The sequence below is a fragment of the Mastomys coucha genome, unplaced genomic scaffold (assembly GCF_008632895.1).
Source record: "Mastomys coucha isolate ucsf_1 unplaced genomic scaffold, UCSF_Mcou_1 pScaffold18, whole genome shotgun sequence".
NCBI classification, from domain to species: Eukaryota; Metazoa; Chordata; class Mammalia; order Rodentia; family Muridae; genus Mastomys; species Mastomys coucha.
In genome coordinates, this window is record NW_022196900.1 from 69,562,115 (window position 1) to 69,586,744 (window position 24,630).

Below are 24,630 nucleotides of genomic sequence, written 5' to 3' on the forward strand. Positions count from 1 at the left end.
TCCCAGCAGTCTGAATGTGACTAAGGAACTAAACTACTTAATTAGCTCCATGTGAAGCTAGTGGCTACTACATTGAACTGAGCAGCTTCAGGCCCAGAAACAATGCTGAGGGGTAGCATCTCAGAGCTAGAGGGCATACAGGATCATCTAGTCAGGATTCATGCTGGGGGATCATCCGGAAAGGTTCCATTTAAATGGCTCCGATGATGAAGATCTCTGTGCTATTCTGTATTTCCTATGCTTTACTGATAGCTATGCAGGCTTTCTTTCCAGCTATTTTAAATAAAAGGTTGAAATAATGCCTTAGCCTCATTGCACATTTTTCCCCCCAGGAGCATGGAACAGTAGCCTCTCAGGATAGATATGTGGTTGCATAGTCAGCTATCCATCTTTGTTATTCACCTTCGGACAATATTTGAATGTCAGGATTCTTTAAAACAGGGGGATGAAAATGGAACACAGGACACCAGGAAGACTTGGGGCAAGAAGGTCCACTGTTTCCTCTAATGTGGCGATACAGTCCCACCCCCGATCCCCGGTTGTGTATATGTGTGGTTATTCGGAGGAGCTCACATGACATCATTTGCTTCTTTTACCCTTACAAATGCCCTCAAACCCCACCCCAAACTTTCTGAAAACTTGAGTGTACTTACATTGTGTACCTGACTAGTTTTCTTTTGTAATCCAGACCAGGACCCAGAGAATGACCTTCAAGATGCTAGGATGGCATCAAGTTCAGTGGCCTGAGAAGGCAGAACCACTTCTATTTCCAACCCCCTATATCCCTATATCTGTATGTATTCAAAATAACTCATTCAAAGAAAGTTATCGGGGCACCTGAAATCAGAGCTCCCAATGCATTCACCCACTATAGAGCAGAAGAGGTGGGGGGATGGCTGGTCCAACTGGGCATCTCTAGCTTCAATGGCGTATCTTTAGTCTTTTCGTTGGCGATTCAGTGACCTGGCACCTTGGCTGACCTTGGCAGCCATGGGCTCCTGCACTCTCTGAGATACAGCTTTGATGGGGATGGTAGTGTCTTTTTGTTATTAACAAGATAGAGGGAGGCAGGCTATTATTTCTGGGTGGGGTGATATCCGTCAGCAAAAAATGATCCGCTAACTCTCCGGGAAGCATTAAGAGCCGTGATAGGAGAAATAATTGCTTATGCCGAGTGCAAAGAAAAGATGCCTCAGCGGAATGGAGGCCTTTAGCAAGGCAGGTGGAGAGCTGAAGGAGCGGGGAGGGAGGAGGCACTGCTGCCCAAGACCCCTGGCAAGTGAAAGGAGCTGGTGAAGTGAATGGGAGCCTGCAAAGCTCAGCGGTGGAGAGATCCCCAGAGGCAGTGCTAGTGCGATTAGGAGAATAAAGAGAAAACATTGGAATTATTAAGCAGCATCCTTACAGGAGAGGCAGAAGAACTAGCCTGCCTCCTCCCCAGAGAAGAAGGGACATCCCTTCTGAAGAGCTTTCTCCCCGTAGCAGCCTCTTCCCTAGTTGGGCTCTCTGAAGACCTGGGCTGCTGCCTAGCGATAAGGCACCTTTCTCACTTCCCACAACTGTAGCTCTCAGGGGCTCACCCTGAGTGACAGAGGCAACCCCTTAATCTGAGACTGGTGCTGAGATTTCTCACACCCTGGTTTGCACAAGAACTGTGTTCTAGAGATGGTTATACTTAAATAAAGGGTCATGTAATTATGTAAGACATAAAGTCATTTATAAATGTATAATTCAATGGAGAAAAACCACAAATACAGCTACACACACACACATTCTATATTATGTAGGAAAAAAAAACCCCTCAAACCAAATGCAAACCTCTTAATAGTTATTGGTCAAAATCTAAGGCTGATAAATGTACCGCAGCACCCCGCAAGATTCTCAGGGAAAGTTGAATACCAATCCAACACCTGTTTGGATTACTACTGTCTTGAGGATCCTTTCTTTCTTCCTTGTCCCTCGTTCTTCTTTGTGTCCCTCCCATTTGGCTATGAAGCCTTGAACTTGTATAATCTCTCTGCCTCAGTCTCCTCAGAGCTGGAATTAGCATCACACCCAGCTCCAGCTCTGTTTGTTCTTAATTAACGTGTCAAGGAGCTGAAGCAAAGGGAACTGGATTCAACTGAGCATTTCTTTGTAAGAAGCTGAAGTGACAGAGTAAATTCAGAAGGTGCTCTTTCAGAGTCGGCCAGGATGGGCATCTGTTGTCAAGGGACACCAGGGAATCATGTTTAAGGACCCACAGATCTTGGGATATTCTCAGAGTCTCGTTGGAGACAAGTGGAAAAATAGCACCTCAGATCCGAAGTGAGGTGAACCATCTCCCCTGTGACAAACCCACGGTCTGTACCACTCTACGGCCTAGGAAACACTTGGATGGAGAATTTCCAGGCCATTGCTGTCTGTGGTTCACTTAAATGGAAGGCCTTAGGCCTAGAAGGCAAGGGCTCAAGAAGTTATTCAAAGTCCAGTGTGTCTTCAAGTTAACGGCAAATGTTCTGCACTACAGTCCTTCTATGAAGAACCTGGGAGAACCACACAGCTTATTTATTTGCTTTTTATATCTTCCAACCACACCAGGGAATTAACCCTTGTCTGTGTGGAGCCAAACTCTCCGCCCACACGCGCTCACAGGGCTCACATGCTGCTAGGCAAACTGGCAGCTTGACATTGCAGCACCGAGGACCCACTGCCAGAGAATTATTTTTAAAGCTTTTTAAAAATACTCCAACTGTCATTTATCCATAGTGGGATCCTAGGTCTGTCTCCTGAACTTCTCTGGGCCTCAGTTTCCTCATAAAGTTTAGCCTAAAGAAGATAACCGCACCCCTTCTTACAGGACTAATTTTAGAAACGCGGCTGACCTGTGTAAAGCAGGTAACTCCCAGGACAGCTTAAAGGTTAAATGGTAACAAAGGGTTGGAAAGATTAGAATCCTATTGGGCCCAATGTAAACATTCAGAATAAGCTAGTGTTACTGTTATTTGCCGCCATATCCTTTCTGGCTCCTATTTGCCTGTGCTAAACTGACAGCTGTGTGGCTCCAGACAGGACACCTCACCTTTCTGGTCTCACCTATCCCGCCTCCAGGTAGATTCCTCTCCCTTGAAAGAAGTCTCATGGCTCCAGCTGCATATGCAGCAGAGGATGGCCTAGTTGGTCATCAATGGGAGGAGAGGCCCTTGGTCCTATGAAGGTTTATGCCCTAGTGTAGGGGAATGCCAGGGCCAGGAAGCTGGAGAGGGTGGGTTGGTGAGCAGGGGGAGGGGGAGGGAACAGTTTTTTTTGTTTGTTTGTTTGTTTGTTTTTTCTGGAGGGGAAACTGGGAAAGGAGATATCATTTGAAATGTAAATAAAGAAAATATCTAATAAAAAAAGAAAGAAGTCTAATCTAAAGAACATTCTCTCCGGAGTTCTCATTCACAGCTACTCAGTGCAGGAGTAACTCATGAATCATGCCCTTCCTCTGCCAGAGGCCTGTCCAGGCTCTTCACACACCTTCAGTGATTGTGTGTCCCCCTTACATACAGCCTCTTTAATAAGAGAAAAGTGGTTTTTTGTTGTTGACAAGAAAGTGTCTTTGTGGACGGATGCCTCCTGCTAATAGCCAGGTAATGGGAAATTCACTGATACCCACCAAAAGCACTGATGTCACTTTTAAATCTCAGAATCTCAGAGTCAGAGATAAAAGACCCGAAGGTCAACTATTATGTTCTGCTTGGTTTTTCTTCATAAGTCATTCTTTGTTCTGTTTCTGGTCTGTAAAAACTGGGAGATCTGACATAAAGGATATTTAGATTTCAGTTCCTATTGAACAACTGAGGATCTGAATTAAACACCTTCAGAATCACTGTTGTCATACCATCATCATCACCACCATCACCACCATCACCATCACCACTACCACCATCACCAGCAGCAGCAGCAGCAGCAGCAGCAGCAGCATCGTCATTGTTATCACCGTCGTCATCATAATCTTATCATCAGACTACTGCCCTCTTTGCTCTCTGTTAGCTCCCATCACTGAAACTCTTCCTGAGTTTGGTAGTTAATCATCAACCTTTACTGTTTAGGGGTTAATTCTTGGCCTTTTGGCACTAATATTTTTGTATATCACACCTAAAGTGCTGTGTTTTCTGGGTTATTATCAGAAATGTGACAACGAGCACACACATGACCAAGTCTGTCAACTTGTGGCAGATGGTCCCGAGATCTCTGTAATGCATACTTGCAGAGATGATCTGTGTGGTTTGTTGTTTGTGTCGTTGTCTGTCTTTGTTTCCAGATTGACACACTATCTACTCTTTCCTGGGAGTTGAGAGTAAAAAGATAAATCTCATGCCACTTATCAAAGCAAACGGGAGCAGAAGTAAACAGTGGCCTGGAAGGCAAAAAAATAAAGCAATTTTAAGAAATTAATAAATGATGAGACTATTAACAGCACACATAAAGGGTTTTCTTTTTTTTTTTCTTCCATTTAATATGATTTTTACCTTAAACACTGTGTCCCTTTAGGAAAGGGAAGAAAAGTTAATAAAGGAACCTATCAGTCAAACTTAATTTTTTTTTTTGTATGGCAAATAAACTCCTTTAATGAAAGGGCTGAAATCCCTAGGTTTGCACATTAAATTTTCATTTGTAGTAGAGAATGGAAATTATTGATTCAGCAGTGGTATCATGCATTCTGAATCCTACAGTGACTTAGGAGCCCACATTTCTGCTGGGTGCAAATGTGGATGTCAGCAGCATTGGATGCAGGGGGAGCCTGGGCTAGGTGGGAGGATGCAGGGGGAGCCTGGGCTAGGTGGGAGGATGCAGGGGGAGCCTGGGCTAGGTGGGAGGATGCAGAGAAGGATCCAGAGCAGGGAAGGAAGACGAACAGTGCTTCACAGAAAGAAAATAATCAACGTCCCTCGTCTAAAAGATCCATTCAGATAAAGCATCTGACTGTAGGATGGGCTGCGGGGACCATTCTGATACTAGAAAAGCTGAGTCCAGTCAGTGTGTAGGGGAAACCACAGGGATCTTACCAAAGACTTTAAAAGTCAGATTGATGGCCAGTGATTTGATCCCAAGTTGTGGGAAAAGGGTTTGGTTTTAAGAAAGCTGCAGCGGATAGAAAAGTACTTTTCTCAGTTCAAGGTCAGTGTGTCCACCCAGGGGGGAAAATAAACATATGACATTCTAATACTGAACTGGACAACACACACACAAATCAATCATTCCCTCAAACAGCTCTCAATGAGACAAGGCCCTCCCCAGAGTCAGGAGGCAGGAACACGTTTCTTGACTTAAAGTATGAAAATATGTGTCTTTCTTTTGCAAGAAATTAATCTTTCTGCCTCTCTGAAGACCATGCCATAATTAAACAACTTTTATTTCCCCCTTAGAGAATTCCTAGGAACTGGTTCTATGCCTTGTCGGAAGCAGCTAAATCAGGCTTATTTCAGGGTCTTTGTGTACTACACAGACAGTAGGAGATCAGAGAAAGCAATAATTTTTTAAAAGAAATAATCTAAACACAATTGCAAAAATAAAGCTGCTTAAAAAAGAAAAATAATCATGTAACGTGTTCCAAAAAGAGAAAGGTTCTGTTGCTGTTTTTATTTCCTTCCAGCGAAGATTATCTTTACACTGCTTGTCTCTTTTGTTAGCCTGGATGTCAGAAAAGTAGTTTTGCTGAACTAAAAAGTTCTAGTTTTGTGTTTTCCGATGCGGAGAGCTGGTGCCATCTATAGATTTCCATTCTGGGAGAGGTTTCTCTTTTGTCCTACTTTGAGTCAGACCTGCTGTCATGAGGATAAGAGCGCCCAGGAGACACTTCCCTGCGGTTTAATAGGCTATGAAGGATGGGACTCATTAATCGCCTGGCAGCTGCCCCTAAACAGGATACTGCCTGGAGGTGGGGGGGAGATGGGGAAGGGAAGTGAGGAGCAGGCAGCTTCATCCACGAGACGACCACCAGATGCCCAAGGCGGCAGCGTCCTTCATATATGAAGTCGAGAGGGAGAGAGTTGCAGTCCAGCCCCAGAAACCTACCTACCTGGAGGAGTAGCCTCTAGGTTACTGATTTCTGACTTACAGCAATGATCCTTGAGATGTTCCCCGGTCACCTAATTATTTTTAGACTGTTAGATTACTATTTTTGTTGTTCCTCTACTATCTTCTCATCCATTTAGATGGAGCTGCCCTTCTTTTGGCATTGTGTTTGTTTACAGTTGACGTTCTCCAAATGGAGGAAGGTTCCCAATAATCCTTAACTAAAAGTCTCACTGCTCACTCCCCGGCTCCTTTCCGTGCACGAGGTCTCCTGACTTGGATCTGCCTACTCCCCATCCCCCTCCCTCCTCGTGATGCACCATCCCAACTTAGGGCCACACTTCATACCAGGGACAGCTCTCCTGCCTCAGTCTCTTCCTTCAGCTTGCTCTTGGCCTTTGTGCAGAGCTTCAGGTTGACAGGCCTGCTTTGTGGGTCCTTGAATCCCAGACCCCAACCTGACTTCTGGATTAGAGTTGTCAAGGCTCCTGGTCCTTTCCCACCATTCTTTGCCCCAATTTTACTATTTTGTAATGGCTCATGCCCCTTACCTAGCAGAGCAGACAGCGACTATTCTTTGAGTAAATAAAGAATAGCACTTCTGGCTTATTAAGACCCACAGAGTAAAATGTTCCCAGGGCCACCTGAACCGAAGTCAGGGTGTATTCGCTTCTTACCTTTATGGTTTTGGTCTGCAGCCTGAGTCCATTTAAAGTGTTGATGGCTTTCTCTGCATCCTTTGGATCAATATAGTTAACAAATCCATACCCTAAACTCTGTCCTGTGGAAATATTAAAAAAAGAGAGACAGGAAGACAGAGAGGGAGGGAGGAGGGAGGAAGGGAGGGAGAGAGAGAGGTAGAGAGGGAGAGGGAGAGAGAGAGAGAGCGAGCGAGCTCAATATCTCTGCAGAAGTCACACTTCCCACTGCTGTGTGTTAAAACCCTCCTCTAGTCTAGGATTCCTTTTCATTTGGGTTCACCCTAGGATGAAAGGTTTCTAACTCCAACAATTCTTATCCTGGGTATGGGGCTTTGTTTGAACTCATACGAGCTCTCATCATCCAAACTGAAAATAGTAAATGCCCTTGAATAGTCACACCCAATATATACAAGGGGCAGGCAGCATGACCAGGAAGACCCAATACCAGGGAGTAGAAAGACAGCACGTACAGTTTGTTAAGGGACTTGAGTAGCGTCTTGGTCATTTGGATCATTTTGGAGAGAAGTCATTTACCATCCATTTCTCCCACATCTCTTCTCTGGGGATAACAGCACTTACCTCTGGCAGATTCTGAGAGAGTTTAGTGAGATAATGTACATAAAATGCCTACCAAGTACATTGGTTAGACCATAGTAGGTGCTCAATAAAGTTATACTCTGCTCAGTCCTGTAAAATTGGGACAAGCACTAGACTCAGTAGCTGTGTCTATTGTCTTTGTCATGCCAGCCACACCCACACTTGGCGGGGATAGCAGGATCTGAGCAGAGAGGACTGGAGGCAGTTTTAGTGAAGGATGCAGGCATGGCCAGAATTTAGAGCAGTTGCTACAAATCACTCTTTGCCCTCATCATCCCAGGAACCAAAGAACAATAAAGAAAAGGAAGGGCAAGGATTTCTTTTGGAAAGAATGGAGAAGCTCCTAACACACAAAGGGGAAAGCGCGAATGCGTTCCGCAAAGAGGATTTAGCTACTTTAGGCGGAGATGATATCAACTTGTCTACAAAGAGGTAGCAAGTGACAGGGCTCCCCCCTAAGTGAAATAAAAATAATGTACTTGCGATCGTGCCACTGATTATAAATAGTCCATCAGCTCTGCCATGTGTCATCAGCCAGAAATATCATTAGGAAACTTTACATTTTCTGACATACTCTTTAAGAAACACAGCACTTGTGGTGGCTGAAGAGCCAGCTTGAACTTCTCAGGCAATGTTATTGATTTGTGGGTGGCAGCAGAGCCGAAGGGGCGGGAAATGACAGGATGTCATACGTCAGGGAAGACTGATTACATAACGCTCTCTTTGGCTCACTGGGGCCAGGGCTGGGAGATAATACAGCAAAAAGCCTGCCACATCCCGGTGACAGGAGCCCATTTCAGCAGCCAAAAAACTGTTTCCAACAGCTTCTGTTTTGCTGGTAAATGTCTGTGTTTGTGTTGGTTGTGGGAGGGAACCTGGGAAAACAAGTTGGGTTCTGGATCAGAAAATGGGTATCATTTTTATTGTTGCAGGACAGAAGCAAAGAGAATGGAGAGGAAACTCAATGACATTTGCTCATCAAATGAAAACCCCAAACGCCAACGTCTTCTGCTTCACAGGAAAGACAGAGGCAGACTTTGCTAGACAGGCTCATCACCAGCCAGTGTTGGTGCTCTATGAAGGAGGAGAGATTGTGAGGCATGGGGCACTCCAGCTGCCGTGACCCTTTTTTTTTTGTTTTATTCTGCAAGTTTGGCCTCTCTCTCTTTCTCTCTCTCTCTCTCTCTCTCTCTCTCTCTCTCTCTCTCTCTTTCCCCCTGAGTGTGTGTGTGTGAATGCGCGTGAGTGAGAGAGGGAGAGTTGTATTACAAGACCCTGCCACATGTTCTGGAAATGCCATTTTGCAAATACAAAAATACAAGAGACTAACTTCATTGGTTTAAAAATATAATCTATCCTAAATTTGTCTCCACCTCATCAAGTCTAACTAAATTCACCTAATTAAATCCATTTTCATCATGCAAATTTCTCAGTCATATTTATCTTGCATATATAATATTCCTATAATCACTTTTAAAAACTAGTCATGTGCCAAGTTGAACTACTTCTAAAGAACATTTTAAAGCAATTATCTCTATGATCAACCTGCTGTAGGAGTTCTAGGAAACCAGTTGAATGGGTTATTTTCTAGCTTAATATAATTTGCATAAAATTAAAATAGAATATAAAATAGAATATACAAACAAATAAGACCTTCACTGGTTAACTGCTAACAGTAGACCTGATCATCCTGAAAAATTTCTGTATTTTTCATGATCATGAAATATATGTATGGTGTATAGTCCCATTATACTATCTTTTTTTGTAAAACTACTCATATATTAATGACTATCAAAATATGTATCGTGAGTTTAGGTTTTGCACTCTAAATTTAGTCTTAGATTTTTTTGCTTCTGGAGGAAGGAAAACTCAGGCTTAGGTCCCAGGAGGTTCTGAAGGTCGAGTAAGGGGAAGGACTCCAGTCCAGCAAGATGCGTGACATTAAACCCCCAGTCTGTATCATCCCCAGGGGACCATCACCCTGGCTCCCACTATAATTAGCTCTCCTGTGCTATCATCACCTGTCCCAGGTTTAGAGAGACTTCATTTAGCATCAAGGATAAAAAAGGCTTCAGGGAAAACCAAAACCCAGAAGAATGTAATTTCACAAAGGAAGACTCTTCTCAGTATAAAATAAGCTGCAAATTCTAGAACAGAGCCCTGGATTGAAGAAGAGGCTAGAGATGGAGGGGCTTGCCTGTGAATGGGAAGATGGGAGGTGACTCGGCAGCACAGTAAAACTACCCGCCATTAGCCTAGTTCGTGAGTAGCCTTTCCTCACATATGCCTCACAGCATCACAGGAGTCCAGTTATGTCTAATAAAAATTCTTCAAGGACCCAAGCATTCTCTTTTTAAAAAAAAAAAATAACCTGGAGAAGACTAAGTTCCAGAGCAAAAATTATAAAAACCCAAGCTACATTTTTTGAAAGGAACCATTTTAATACTTGGAGAGAGTAAAATGAGCAAGAGTTTCGTGTTTGAATTTTGATGGGCAAGCACTGGTGGAGGGTTTTGCTTCAGCAGTCCTGTGTGTAAACATACACAGGAAGCTATAGATGGAATACGTTCATAAAGAATGCCAACACTTTTTCCATGGGGACTGAGAGAGTTGCCATGCTGAGAGGGCTCAGGGGACATAGTCCGGGGCTCAGAGCGTGTATATGCATCTGTAGTTCATAGAGAAGTCATTTTCTTTTTTTCTCCTCTTTTCAAATAGTGATATCTTCTCCCCTTATCAATGGTAACAAAATGTGAGCATATAGTTATGGCAAAAATATTTTAAGAACCGAACATCAAACTTTATTTTTGTTCTAAATTTATGTTTACTTTGATTGCAAGTTGAGCAATCACCCAGGTTCTGTTTACTAGCTTATCTTTTTTTAAAGAAAGAAATGGTAGAAAATAAAGACTGTTTCTAAAATCATAGGCTACAATATCTGGCTTCTTTGATCAGCCTCTAGCAGTCCTGTCCAGCTGGCAAAGGTAGAACATCTCCACTTACCATGCATTGGTAGGACGTAGCCTAGGTAGTTTGGGATAGAAACTTAGAATTCAAAATGTAGTTTCCAAGAGAAAACTGTATGCATAATAGCCACAGCTTAAATCACGTCCATATATTTTGGCTTAAACAGGCTCTTGTTTTAAAAACTACTATCCTAAATATGAACCTGAATATTTATGTTTTGATATAGCATGAGCATTTGCACACATGGAGAGATGATATTTCCTCTTGCTGTGTGGCCTCCTACTATGATAGAAAACATTTCCATTCAGCTATAGGTTATCCCTGAACACAGTAGGTCCTTGGCTATAGGTTATCCCTGAACACAGTAGGTCCTTGGCAGGTGTTTAAGCAGAGCAGGTTTGGAAGAAGAGACAAAGAGGAAGTAACTGGCGGATCAAGTTTGCATTTCTGAGGAAGGAGAGACCCTGACAATGCTTATGCAGGGTGAGCATGTGTGTGTGTATGTGTATGTGTATGTATGTGTGTGTGTGTGTGTGTGTGTGTGTGTGTGTGTGTGTGTGTAGGTATGAAGATAATCTTGGTGTCATTTCTCATTCACAATCTCTTTTTGTGTTCTGGGTTCTCCTGAAATGCAGATTAGCCACAGAGCCACAGCGATTCTGAGTGCACAAAGTGCTTCCCTGCTATTTCATATCACATTTGATTTTCATGGCAACACTATGTGAAGAGAGAAAAGGATCATCTCACAGAAACAAGGGAACCAAAGGTCAGAGAAAACTGTAATTCTTCCCAACATCACAAAACTGAATTTTTGGTCAATCGGGATTTGAGTAGGCATTTGTCTGTTTTAATGTGTAGGGTAAGGTACTGTGGGTCACAGTCCTTGTCACAACAACCATGCCATTGTGTGTCAGCCAGAGACACTATCTGAAGGAAAAAAGAAATGGCTGTTGTCCAATACCACTTTATCCAGACAGTGGCCAGACTTGGCTCTTGGGCCATAAGCTACCAATCTTTTGGCTCTGACTGCTGTTCACCATTGTCACGGTTCCCTCCTTAAAGTAAGATGTTACTAACAACTGAGGTTTTTTGGACTCATTTAAGAAAATAAAAATTGTTTTACGCAGTTTCTTTTAAGTATTTTTACTACTTTTGAGCTCTAGAAACTGTCCAATCACAGCCCCTTAAAACTCCTGTTTTCTCAGGACTTTGCCTGGTCTTCAGGGTCCTAGGATTACTCTGACCTCATGGCTGACAACAGCAGCAGAAAAGCTGGCCGGAAGGAACCTCAGCATTTCTGCACTGCCAACTTGCACACTTTGCTCTTTCCCTGTGAGAGTCACCCCTCTCCAGAAACCTCACACCAGCTCATCTCATCTGCAGAGCCCCCTCGGGGGCAGCCAGATGGACAGTTGCTGTTGATGAAAACTTCTGAGTTGAGTAAGGGATTTTTGTGGCCATCAGAACCCCTAGCTCAAGCTAAAATCCTGTTTTCAAAGCACATGATAAAGTCCCCAGTCACCTCAAGATCACCTGCTTGGCGATAATTCACACAATCAGGCTAACAGCATTCAACCTCAAATCTCAGGCTGCCCTGACTGCCAGTTCTGAGATGTCTTTCCCAGAGTCTGTCTGAACATACCAGAGAGGCAGGGAACTCGAGTGTGCCTGCAACTGCGTGTGCAAACCTGTGTGAGGCTCATAACCACACTTGCTCTATAACCTTGGTTAAGTCTTTTAAGCTCCTCCAGCCCGTTCCCTTGTCTGGAAAAAGAGAGCTAATCCTTTAATCCTCATAATCAAAGGATCACTGTGAGGATTATATGAACAGGGGGACTAATAGCTGTTATATTTTATTCAGTGACACTTTGTGCCAGGCACTGTGCTAAGTGGCTTACTCATGTTACCTCATTTAATCCTACGTGAAATGGGCACCATTGGGCCCGTGGTGCACACATGGAAAGATGAGGTATAAGAAATGGTAAAATGACCTGTTTGAAGTTAAGGAGTTGCTAGGCTTCAGGGCTCAGACTTGCACGACACTCTAGTTCATGCTTTCTCTCCACAGTGGCTGCCCTCAGCTCAAGTGCCTAGAAGAGTCTAACATCTTTTGCTCTCACCAGGACAGGGGGTACCATGAAGTCTTGAAACCGTGGTTGTGTGCCCGCCACCATCCTCTGGGGATTTAACAGTGCTGATCAGTTTGAAACTCAGCTTTCCTATTGAAAACCCAGTGCCATTGCAACAACAAGCCAGGGATTTCTTTTCTTTCAGTAGTTGACAGAGTTGCCCTAGACTAAATGTCGTTGCTATTTCAAGCACAGTCCCTGTAGTACTCTCACTGGCATCATCTACAAGAAATGCAGATCCTCAAGTCCCTCCCACCCCAGATCTCTTGAATCAGCACCTGCTTCTCAATGTGATCCTTGGGGACTTCAAATGCTTACTGAAGAATGAGACAAGTTGGCAAGTTGGATTAGATGTGGGTCTCAATCTCAGTTCCAAATACTGTTCTGTGTCCCTGGCTTTGTGTAATTAACCTCCCTGTGCCTTGGTCTCTGGAAAAAACCACACACCTAATGAACAGGAATGAGGAAGGCAAACTCCCACAAGAGAGTTATCAATTTTTCTTAATATATGCTATTTCTTTTGGTCTCCAAACTTTGCATTCCCATTTTGACTCTGTTTTGGTATTCTGATTTAGAAAGCACCAAGTTTCTTCAGGGGGCCAGTAGGAGCTTTATATGAAACTATTCATGCCAAGTGTCTGGTCTTTAACAGAACCTCCTTAGGTATTCTGTCTTTTTCATCCCTCACACTGTTAGGCGTTAGTTTTCACTCTGTCTAGGTGATATTATCTCCTCCACGAGGCCTGAAGCTCCCCGAAGGTGGAGAATGATTCCGATGCTTGTCTTTTACATAAGCACGCAAATTCACACAGAACAGGAACTTGCAATAAGCTGGGCACTATTGCAATAAACTGGACCCTGAGATGTTCCTGGTTTAGGATGCTCTTTATGTGAAGAGAAATACAAGTCTAAGAACCAGTGAGAGCCCAGAATAAACAAAGCTGTGCACTGGACACCAATTTTCACTAAGAAGAACAGAGAAAGACTCCGTAAGGAGAAGGCACATGGAGGAGCGTTGTATAAAGGATAGCATCTGAGAGGGCTTACCCACCAAAGTGATGACATTGCAGCTTGAGGACCGAATCCCAAGCCTATCCTTATCCCACAGGCATTCACTGGGCACCCACTGTGTGTCAAGTACAGATATGTTCCCAGGAAACACTGAAGAGGACAAGAGGCAGGACATCTTTGTTTCTGTCATCATTGGATTGGTATTCTGATTGAGAGTATGGAAGACAGCCAAAACATATTGATGGAATATAAAGGTTGTCAGAGGTGAGTCGTAGGGAGAAAATAGGACAGAGACAAGGGAACAGCACTGCTAGGACATGTCTGCAAACTTTCATGGGGAGGTCAGGGAAGGCCTCACTACTCAGGCAACATAAAGACAGAGACTAGGGAGAAGAGAGGTAGACAGTTAACCCTATCTGGGGGAAGGGCATTCTAAGCAGAGGGTAGCTCATGTTCAAAGGCTCAGGAGCAGGAATATACTCTGTGTTAGCGATACAACAGGAGTTAAGACAATCCCTATCACTCTTGTCAAATGACTGAAAACAGGAAGACATTGTAAAACCACACTGGCCTTCCCTCTGACTAACAAACCCTTTCAAACCCACCTCTTCTGTATGTGCACATTTGCGCGTGTGTGGGTGCATGTGTTTGTGAGCATGCTCAGGAAATCCTTCATATTGATCCTCAGGCGCCATCAATTATTCCTTTATCTCTATTTCTTCGACACTGCCTCTCACTAGCTTGGAACTCATGGGTAAGTTAGTATTGGCATTCTTGGCTAGCCAGGGAACATTTGTTGAGTGAATGTATGATAGTGTTTTCTATCTTCACATGTATTTACTTCCTCCTAACCACTCTCTGTCTCCTACATACCAAGGAGGAAGGGATCAGAAAGAAGAGCAGAGCCTCACCCATACCTGAAGGAAGCTGGTAAGTGGTCAGAAACCAGATCTCATATGACAGCCTCAGAAGACCTGTGAAGAGTTAGCTCACAGGAGAGAAGACTCTAGAGATACTCCATTACCTCACACTTGAAAGGTTGTCATGGAAAGCCATGCATGCATTTGCTGTGACCCAAGAGAAGAAAATAGGATCAGGCATAAGTAAGTTAGGGGGCTGTGTGTTTTAGCCTAATCAAGAGCTTTCAAAGATTGATTTTATAAGGAGGTAGGGTGCCTTGTGAAGTGTAAAAAACCAGAACTGTGTACACAGGGGACAGAACTTACCCAGGGAATCAAGTCAGTAAGATCAGCCTATAAGACTGCTTTTATTAGAAGGACTCAAATGTTCTACATTATATTTATCTTAGTCCCAACTTAGTGCTCACAACAATTTCAGTTTGCCCTGAGTTTTAAGGAAGAAAATAGGGGACATTTATTGAGCGTTTACTATGGGACCAGCTACTTTGATCACTTTATTACTCAAAGCTTCACAATTCTCTGAAGCAGGCATTCCCAAGCCTGGCTGTGTGATTAGAGAGTAAGAGCAGCTGAGCCCCCTGACTCTAGAGCTAGTGAACTCTTGCTGCATGTGGGTTCTTGAACACATGCTGACCTGTACACTAACTCCTTGATTTACCACCATGTGCCTGAAAAACCTGGGTTTAATAGCACTGTCTCCAAGGTTTTATTCTTTCTTGTAGTTGACATCTCCCAGCTTGGCTGTGCATGTCAAATGGGATCCAACTGGATTATAGATTGCCAGTTTGGGAAAAGACTGTCAGACACATAATCTTAAAATCTACAGATGCAGGAAATGAGGACCAAGGAAGAAGCCAGGGTTTGTGCTCTAGCAGGCATGTCAAGCCAGTGAATTAACAATGATAACCGAGTATGGCTTAGTGCTATAATATGGAGAAGGAGCGAGTTTTGTTTTTGAGGATCTGATACTTGAGATCAGACTAATTTGAAAAGATTGATTAGGAGTATCCAGGTTACAGGCAGAGGAGGACACTGGAAAGATGAGACAGGATAAGCACCTAAGCCCTCATGGGAAAAGACCATCTAATGCCAACCCCCACAAAGGCTTCTACTAGAGCTTCCTGCTTGCAGAGATTGTATCATGCAGATGTGAAGTGTGATGCTCCCACTGTTTGGGTAAGGCACAAGGGGACCCACAGCATGTAGATACCCATTTCTAGCATCTCCCCAGACAGAAATGCACATTATACAATAAGAACAGCCAGGCAATTCATTTCTCAAAAGAGATCTTTTTTTCATTCCCTTTGGTTTGTCCTATAAAGTAACTTGCTCCAAGTGACAGCTCTTCAAATATAAATTTCAATAATAAACTTCAACAAATGAAAAACGGAACCAATCTGAGTCCTATTTTTTTTCTGTTGTGCAAGAAAGAATAGAAATTCATAAGATAAAAAGCTAGTATCAAGTGCTTGGTTAAAAAAGGACTGAAAGGGAAAAATATTCTGGTTAATGTACTGAGGACAATGGGAGCCTCAGTGACAACTATCTCACCTTCAGAATTTATTGTACTGAAAAGAAGGAGTGTTCAGACGGATGACCCTGGGGCAATGAAAGATTCTTAATCAAAGCCACGTTAAATTAAATTATGCTCAGAATATACAAGACAGGAATGAATAGTCATACATTTAAAAATATTTTTAACAGGCTTGAAACAAAAAGAAGAGGATTTTGGCAAACTCCCAGCTAGCCATAGAAATGATCCAGAATTCTTAATTCTTGGTTGGTTTATTCTCACAGGAAACAAAGATCTGGGTGTAAAACAGACAGGACTTCCCACCCAGAGTGGATACAAACCAACAGGTGATTCCAGAAGCACTGCAGATGTTAAAGACAATGGTCTAGCAACAAAAAGAAAAAAAAAAGAAGAGGCAGAAAGAACTATCATATTAATACTAATTGTGTGCTCTGTAATTAGCCTTTGGGCAAAATGAAACTTCATGTGTGAAGTGTCTGTGGGTGAATAGAACCACTGAATTCAATACTAAGACAACAGCTTTCAAAACTCCTGCACCAGACACCATCCTTATAAAGGTCATGTGGAAGCTGCTAATGTCATGTTGAAATGTAGATTAAATGAGGTAGGTTGTATGAGAGGGCTTGGCACAAAGTAATGCTCCATAAATATTAGCTGAATAGAAACCTATCAGAACAGACTGAAGAAAAGTTTTTGTTCTCACTAAAGGAGATAAGATAGAGGCTTATAAAGTGGTAAGTCAGGGTGTCAAATATTAGCTGGAGCAGAACCTTGGAAGCCCATCAGTGTGACCTTTCTGCAATAAGGGGTTGGGCTTCTCTGGCCTTAGATCTACCAGTAATAGCTTTGTTAGTGTGGAGACAAGCTCTCCTTTTCCCACCATGGAAGAGCTCACCATCTGGAAGGAATGGGACATGACGCCCATCTTTGTGGTCTGAGTGCTTAGCTTGACTCCAACAAATTTTTTTAAAAGAAACTCTTTAAATTCTTAAAAGAAGCAATAGCATATTTGTCTTAACAAATGACAACCACAACAACATTTAGCTTATGAGGGTAAAGGACTGAGGGAAGAGGAGACCCAAGGACAGAAGCACTTATTAGAAATAGGTCTGTAGGGTAGGAATGGAAGGTGAAAGCCATCTTTCGCTCTTTGAAATGAATGTCAGAGAATGGCTAATCTAAGCAAAGAATGAGCATCCCCATGACACTGAGCATGAAAATGAAGGAGTGCCCAGGAACATGCAAGAATGGCAAGCTGAGAACACCTAATGGTGCAGATTTTTATGCATGGAAAATGAAATGCCATTCTGATTATTAGGTGGCCAAATAAACCCACAGCCGAATCACCAGGGCATGCCCACTCCCCAAAGCTTTCCAAAATGTAGAGTTTGTGAAGCGACTGTACCTGTCCTATCGAGAAGGATCCATCAGGTACCACTTTCGGTTCCTCCTAGGAGCAGGTGAGACAACAAGACCTCTTGCTTACCCATGTACCACACCTAGGTCAATCCCACACGTTCTATCATTCCCTACAAGTCCCTAATGCATGTTAGCACAGAAGAGGAGTTTTAAAAGAAAAGCTCATTTCTTGGTTCACTTCAGTTAACTCATTTTGTCACAGAAGCCACTTTAAAAAACAAAAACAAAAACAAACAACTCACTGCAGATTAAACAGTTTTGGGAAAGACCAATGGGATTCCTAAGTGAACAGTATTCTCTGAAACAGGACTGATCAGTGTCTCATCACTATATAATTACTATGAGGTGGTTCTCAATATTGAGATATGCCTTATGAGATAACAGAGGAAAACAAGGGAGCAAGCCAGAGACACTTACTTTCAAGGCTTCTTTTCCCTTGCCACTGTCTGTGATTCTGCTTCTCAGAAGACGTCATATAGTCATGCTTCTAAGATCAGCTAGATACAGCATAGAGCTGTAGTGGAGAAGGGATCAGAAAGCTGAAGATATGCTTTCATGTTGGGTATAACTTGGTTCTAATGCAATGAGCTACACACAGAGGGGAGGGGAGGGGAGAGAATGTATCTATACTGACATCTGACTCTGGGAAGTTATTAGTGTAGAAGATAAAAAAATAGAGGCCTTGGAGTCAAACATATGTGGTTCAACCTTGCCTGTTGTACAGCTATGAAGGCTGGGGTGTATTGGGGGGCAGTCTAGTTTTTTATCACTAGGTTTCTGCCTAGCACAGTGCTAGATTCCAGGAAGTCTGTCATATTCCTCTGGAAGACACAGACACATATGCACAAATACAGACACCCTCCACCTCCCCTTCCTTCTGGCTTTAAGAATCTGCTGGTTTTGTTATTAGTTTATTACATGGTGCAGTTCAAGTGGGCAGCATGTGCCAGCTTGACAAACAAAAGGATCCTGCATGGCTGCTCAAGGAAGAGAAGAACAAACTCAACCCCGAGAAATGTTAGTTCATTTTCAGTGATGATTCACCACCGCTATTTTCACAAACAGCTTGCTAATTAAACTTTCTTATGAACTCGGCTAACCAATTTTTCCAATGCATGGAGGAAAAATCATTCATTATAGACCGGAATCCAAAATCTAATATTAACAGCACAAGTTGGATCTGTGGCAATGTAATTTGATCAGCTCAAGCATTAATAACAGTTAGACACTGATGTCTGAGAGAGTTAATCAGCTTTTGCTGAGATGTACGTAGATAACTGAACAAAACATCTGGAAGGCAGACTAGAAAGCAGAGCTGACTTATCACAGGGTGTTGACAATTTGCTTTTCCTCTATAAATCCCCTGCTTACAGCATCCTATCTTCTGACTGACCACAGTAATATCCTGAACTGGTATCACTTCAAAAACTCACCCGCATATTAGCATCTCATCCAGTCTCACAACTCTCAGGAAGGCAAGGAGCACTCTAAAGCCCCTTTATGGAAGCACCCAAGGCACAGAATGTCCCGATACACAGAAAGTCCTGCAGCCAGGCCTAGAGCAAGAACCTGGTAGAGCCTTCTATTTTTATTGTACTGGCCTAAGTACCTTAAAAACATAATATACACATGTATATATAGTGTGTAAGTATGTACCTGTATGTATATATTCATGTGTGTGTAGGCATGAGGATAATCTTGGTGTCATTTTTCGTGCACAATCCTCTTATTTATTTATTTATTTTTGAGATAGATTCTTTCACTGGCTGGGAATTTGACCTGTAGGTAGGGCTGGTGGCTAGTGAGCCCCAAGGATCTGTCTGTCTCTGCCTCTTCAGTGCTAGGATTGTAAGAACATGATATCATCATGAGTGCTCTTTTTGTAGAGGTGGTGGTAGTAGTAGTAGTAGTAGTAGTAGTAGTAGTAGTAGTAGTAGTAGTAGTAGTTATAGTAGTAGTAGTAGTTGTGGTTGTTATTGTTGAATCTTAGGTTCTGTGGGTCTAATTTAGGTCCTTGCACATACTTAACTGACTGAGCTACTTATCCAGCCCTTAAAATGGTCTAATTCTTAAAATAATCTTACATTTTATCTTGACGTCTTCAAATACTGAACTAAAGCCTTCCACTCGCAATCTTACAAATCCACCAAACCCGTCTTTCATCATTGTGACAAGATGCTTTCACACATGTAACCATGTTTGAACCCACAAAGGCTACAAGGTAGAGAAGGTGAGTGAGTTTTCCTCTTTCCTGGATATTGAGGAAGGAATGGCCTGCGGCAGTAGTAAAGTGTGTGTGTGTGTGTGTGTGTGTGGCAGGGAAGGCAGGATGCTACTGAATTTGATGTCAGTTTGGGATGGTTTGGTGTGCTATTTGGTATTGTGAGCAGACAGTGTTTGGTGGATGTGGGCATGTTGGGGGAGAGTGGCGCTAGGGTAGGGTCCCTCCCTTTGTACTCATGGTGGCTGTCTCATCTGCAAGGCTGCAGTAATTGGGAAGGATGCTGGAAAGAGGAAAGGTAGATAAGAATTGTTCCCCATGAGAATGACATTCCAGAATCCTGTTTGTTGTCCAGATTGGAACTGGAAACCCTCACCAGAAAGATGGAAGCCATGGACTTCCTGGGTGCCCAACCTTGAGACCTAAAGGGAAGGAGAAGACTGCAGAGACTCAAGGTAGCACTTCATGGAAGGGCAGCAGGCAAGGATGGCTTGTTTTGGAGCTGCTCTCTTGGCACCTGTCTATATCTCATGTATAAACAGGGACTTCCTTCAGGCAGCTTCTCCATGTTACGTCAGCCTTTGCCATAAAAACAAAACAAAACAAAACAAAACAAAACAAAATCAATCCAAATTGGGTCCAGGAATCAGATAAGAGCAAAGGAACGCTCCGAGTATAAGATTTCAGGATTCACAGCCTATCTTGTGTCATAGCTGGCAGCTGACACCACAACTAGACAGACCCCCGGAAATCTAGAGAAAGGGCTATGGAGAAGCTGGAAGCACAGGATAGAGCTCCTGGTTGACACTTGAAAAGGCGACAAAGGTTGTCACATCTGTTTTTCCTTCCTATACAAGAGAACTCGGGCTAGTTTGTTTTTTTCTCAGACACACATTTTATTTACTAACTTCTGCTGGTGTCTTTTTTTTACTCACATGTATCTATTTCTCTCTGCATGTGAGCTATTTTAATATTAACTCTTTATCTTATAAGCCAGCTTAAGTCCTTTCCGATAAAAGTGGCATATGTGTAAATAAGAAGGCAGAAAGAAAAAGGAGGATATGAGATTGTGTGTGTGTATGTGTGTGTATGTGTGTGTATGAGAGAGAGGGGGGGGAACTGGAGGAAAAGGAGGAGAGGAGGAGAGGAGGAGGAGCAGCAGGAAAGAACAAGGAAAATAGCTACATGATTGATTCAAGTCTTCCTTGGGTTTTCCTGGCCTCACTTGTAAAGTAAGATTAGACATTTGTCTATGTTGGATGCTTAAAGAAAAGCCTCTGACAACTAAGGTGAGCAAAGACCTTGCTTACACCATGGATGGGAATTACTTAATCTTATCCAAGACAAAAGTGCTGAGAAATCCCTGAGCAGCCACAGTACCGAGAGTTGCCATCCTAATTCAGGCATCTATGTTCTGTCACTGGGCTTGGCATCGCCAGACTTTCAAGTATGAAACAAATATGAATTAGAAAAATCAGACTTATAAAGAAATTGACATGGAAAAAGAGTCAGTGATACTTGACCTCAGAAGGATGACAGACATTATCTCCTGTGTTGAGTACAGTTATTTATTAGCAAAGTAGAAGGCATTAGCAGGCTTGGGTAGATATCTTAGCTTCATTTATTGGCTGTAACCTTGAATGAAGCACTTAATCTCCCTGAGCTGTATAGTTCCTTTACTGACAAAGAGGGCATGCAAAACTTACCTTGTGAAGTACTAACTGCTCCACTCACTATTCTTTGATAATGTTCATATATTACTCAACTTGGGTTGCTAATAACATAAATATTATTATTCAGATAGATTTTAAAAAAACGAATACATTAATTTTTTCATCGTTCTTGAGATTGGAAGCCCAAGATCAGGGTACCAACATGATTGGGTCCTGGCTAGGGTCCTCTTTCTGGCATGCAGAGGACTGCCTCATCTGACATCAGATACACAGAGAGCCTGCTTTCTCTGTTCCTTCTCATTAGGATACTAATATTATTGGATCTTATCCACATGACCTCATTTAACCTTAATTACTTGGGCAAAGGTCCTATTTCCAGTTACTCCGAGAACTAGTACTTCAGTGTATTAATCTGGTGGGTGAGGAAGCATAAACATTGACTCTTTAGCAATACCTCTGAAGCTTGGATCGATGGCCTCCTTACCATATATTGATTTTCTACAGTCTATGTTTTGCTACGTTTAAGGGCTACCTTTTTTCTGACACTTGTCTCAGTTCTTTGTCACCCTTTACTTTGAACATTCAAAGTGAATGTTGTCTTCACTCTCACTTGGTAGAAACAAAATGGTAAGATAATAGAAAAGTTATAGGTTTTACAGTTGGACAGACTCATCAGGTATCTAGGTGTTGCATCCTCATCTGCAAAATGGGATAATAACCACAGATCCTGGAAAATATAAAGCTTCAGTGAAATTACAGATACTCTATGCCTGTCACCATAGCTACCACATAGCAGGCATCCTGTCAAGTCTCTACCTTGAGTTGTTACCGATCAATTCACTTGTGATGTCCTTCCAAAGACGTATGTGTGTGTGTGTGTGTGTGTGTGTGTGTGTGTGTGTGCGTGCACGCACGTGTGTGTATGTGTATGTATGTATGTATGTATGTGGTATATATGTGTTTATATATTTGTGTGTGTTTGTGCACATGTGTGTGCATGCACATGAAGCCAGAAGTCAGTATCAGGTATCTTCCTCAATTGCTCTCCACTTCATTTTGAGAAGGTCTGTGGTTGAACCCAGAGCTCACTGGTTTGGCTAGAATTGGGTAGCCATCAGACTATAGGAACCTTCCTGCCTCTGTTGTCTCAGCACTGTGAGAACAGCTATGTACCGCCACTCTAGGCTTTTGACATGGGTGCTGGGGTCCAAGCTCAGATCCCCATGCTTGTGCACTAAGTCCTTTATTCACCCATCAAACCAGCTCTTTTCCACAATATCAACAGTCAGGGGTAGAAAAGTAAGATTGGGCTATGATAAAAACCAAACCATAACAAACACCTTAGAAAACAGAAAAAGTGGCTATGCTTCAGAAGATGGTCATGTCTCCTTTCCATCTGTGGGCTGATGAAGGACCCTATAACGTCCAGCCTTTCCTTGCTTATTGTCCCTATAGTAGCATGCCCTTTATTTTTGGACTTTCTCATAAACCCTGTTTAAGAGAGGAAAGAGATTAACATATTTCTGGACTGAGAGAGTAGACACTAAATAAATACTGTTGGCTGATTGAAATGCTTTACAAATGTAAAAAGCCTTACACAGATATATGGCCTCTATCTGAATTTTATCTTCTCTCCAAACTAGAAATATCTTCCTTTATCAAAGATCAATTTTGGCACCATAGAAAAGACAACTTAAGGGATTTTTAGTTCTCATGAGGCATAGGTAGACACCAAGTTCATCAGTTAAGAGCATAAGGGAGATGCAGAATGGGAGTGGGGCAGATGGAAAAGGAACTCATCAGTGCCACACCTCTCAGATGAGGGAAGTGAATTTCCCTTACATGTTTCAGGAGGCACTTTCCTCCTGCCCTGAATGTGATGGATTACACTGTCAGATAATGTGGGAAGTTCAGTCCGACATTCCCTTCGTTTCCACTTGTAATCAACCTGGCCTCTCTATCTTGCCCTGTTATGAATCATTTCTCTCATGCTGCCTTTCCAAAGACTTTGTATGTATGTATGTATGTATGTATGTATGTATGTATGTATGTGGTATATAGATGTTGATGTGTTTGTGTGTGTACACATGTATGTGCATGCAGTGTGTGTGAGAGAGAGTGGGGTACATATGTGTGCTTATGTGTGTGAGTGTACATGTGTGAGTGTGTGTGTTAGGAGAAAGAAAGGAGGCTGGGTGAACAGGGAATTGGTCTTATGAACCAGTCAGCTCAAGTACAGAAATAGAAACTCCTTAAGACACCCCAGCTGATTCACATCCCAGGTAAAGCCATTGAGACACGCTCCTGGGATAAGAGGATATTTCCCTACCCAAGTTTGGAATCAGGGCAGAACTGTCAAATTTGGAGGGGGAGACAAAGGGAAGATAACCAGGAGGCAAAGGAAACCATAGCTGATCTATAATCCTGACTACTGCCATTTTGGGAAAAAAACAAAACAAAACAAAACACTGTTGAAAGAATCCTGATGTGTTGGCACAAACCCTAAACCTTACAGCTCCACTCAACTGCGAAGTTCTAATTAGGAGCAATGGAAGGCCTTTGACTGCCCTCGGTGGGTGTGTAAGAGGCAGGATGATTACATGGTTTGCTGTCTATGCTTAATGTTCCCATAGTCTTGTTCTCCTTCATAAGGTAGACTCCTCTTCTCCTAGTCTGCAATCACTTCCAAATTTTCTCTGCATCTAAAAAGTTTCTTCTTAACATCCCTCAGCGGTGGTCAATCCCCTTCCCTGTCAACACATCAGACCTTGTTTATTCTTCTTTGTGGCACACATGTAAAAGCGACTGCAGGGAGGTGGTACATGCAAACCAGGGGACCGAGTGTCCTTCATTTTTCCAATATAGAGCAAAACATGCTGCAAGCGATTTTCTACACTCTTCTCCTCACTAACACATATCCTTTGCATGTGCACATAAGAAAACTTCGTGTAGATAGTCAATCTTGGGATTTTCTTGGATATACCTAGTTGTGGCTGGATTTGATTTCACTGATATCTAAGGCAGTTTCCAGTGCAATACAGTGCTTAGAAAAAAAAAGTGAACACAAGAAGTCAAAAGAAAATCAGAAGTTAAAATATGTAACAATTTAATTGAAAAAGTGGCCATGGAATTGAGGTGGTGGGCATATGGGGGAAGTTAGAGGGATGAGAGGGGGAAATGATGAAATTATATTATAATCTTTAAAAAGCTATATATAGATACGGGCAGTGGTGTAGCATGCCTTTAATCCTTGCACTTGGGAGGTAGAGGCAGGTGGATTTCTGAGTTCAAGGCCATCCTGGTTGGTCTACAGAGTGAGTGCCAGGACAGCTAGGGCCACACAGAAAAACCCTATCTTGAAAACAACAATAACAACAACAATAACAACAAAGCTATATATATATATATATATATATATA

At 42.6% G+C, this 24,630-nt stretch overlaps 1 protein-coding gene across 15 annotated transcripts in view; it reads right to left on the reverse strand.

The window, feature by feature from the left end:
* The window catches only part of Elavl4 (ELAV like RNA binding protein 4), a 138,834-nt gene that overhangs the window by 16,292 nt on the left and 97,912 nt on the right, over window positions 1–24,630 (reverse strand). For all 15 annotated transcript variants that reach the window (XM_031378198.1, XM_031378190.1, XM_031378196.1 and 12 more), the window contains one exon: window positions 6,717–6,820. In XM_031378198.1, coding sequence (XP_031234058.1) covers window positions 6,717–6,820 — 104 coding nt within the window. The remainder of the gene's footprint in view (window positions 1–6,716; window positions 6,821–24,630) is intronic.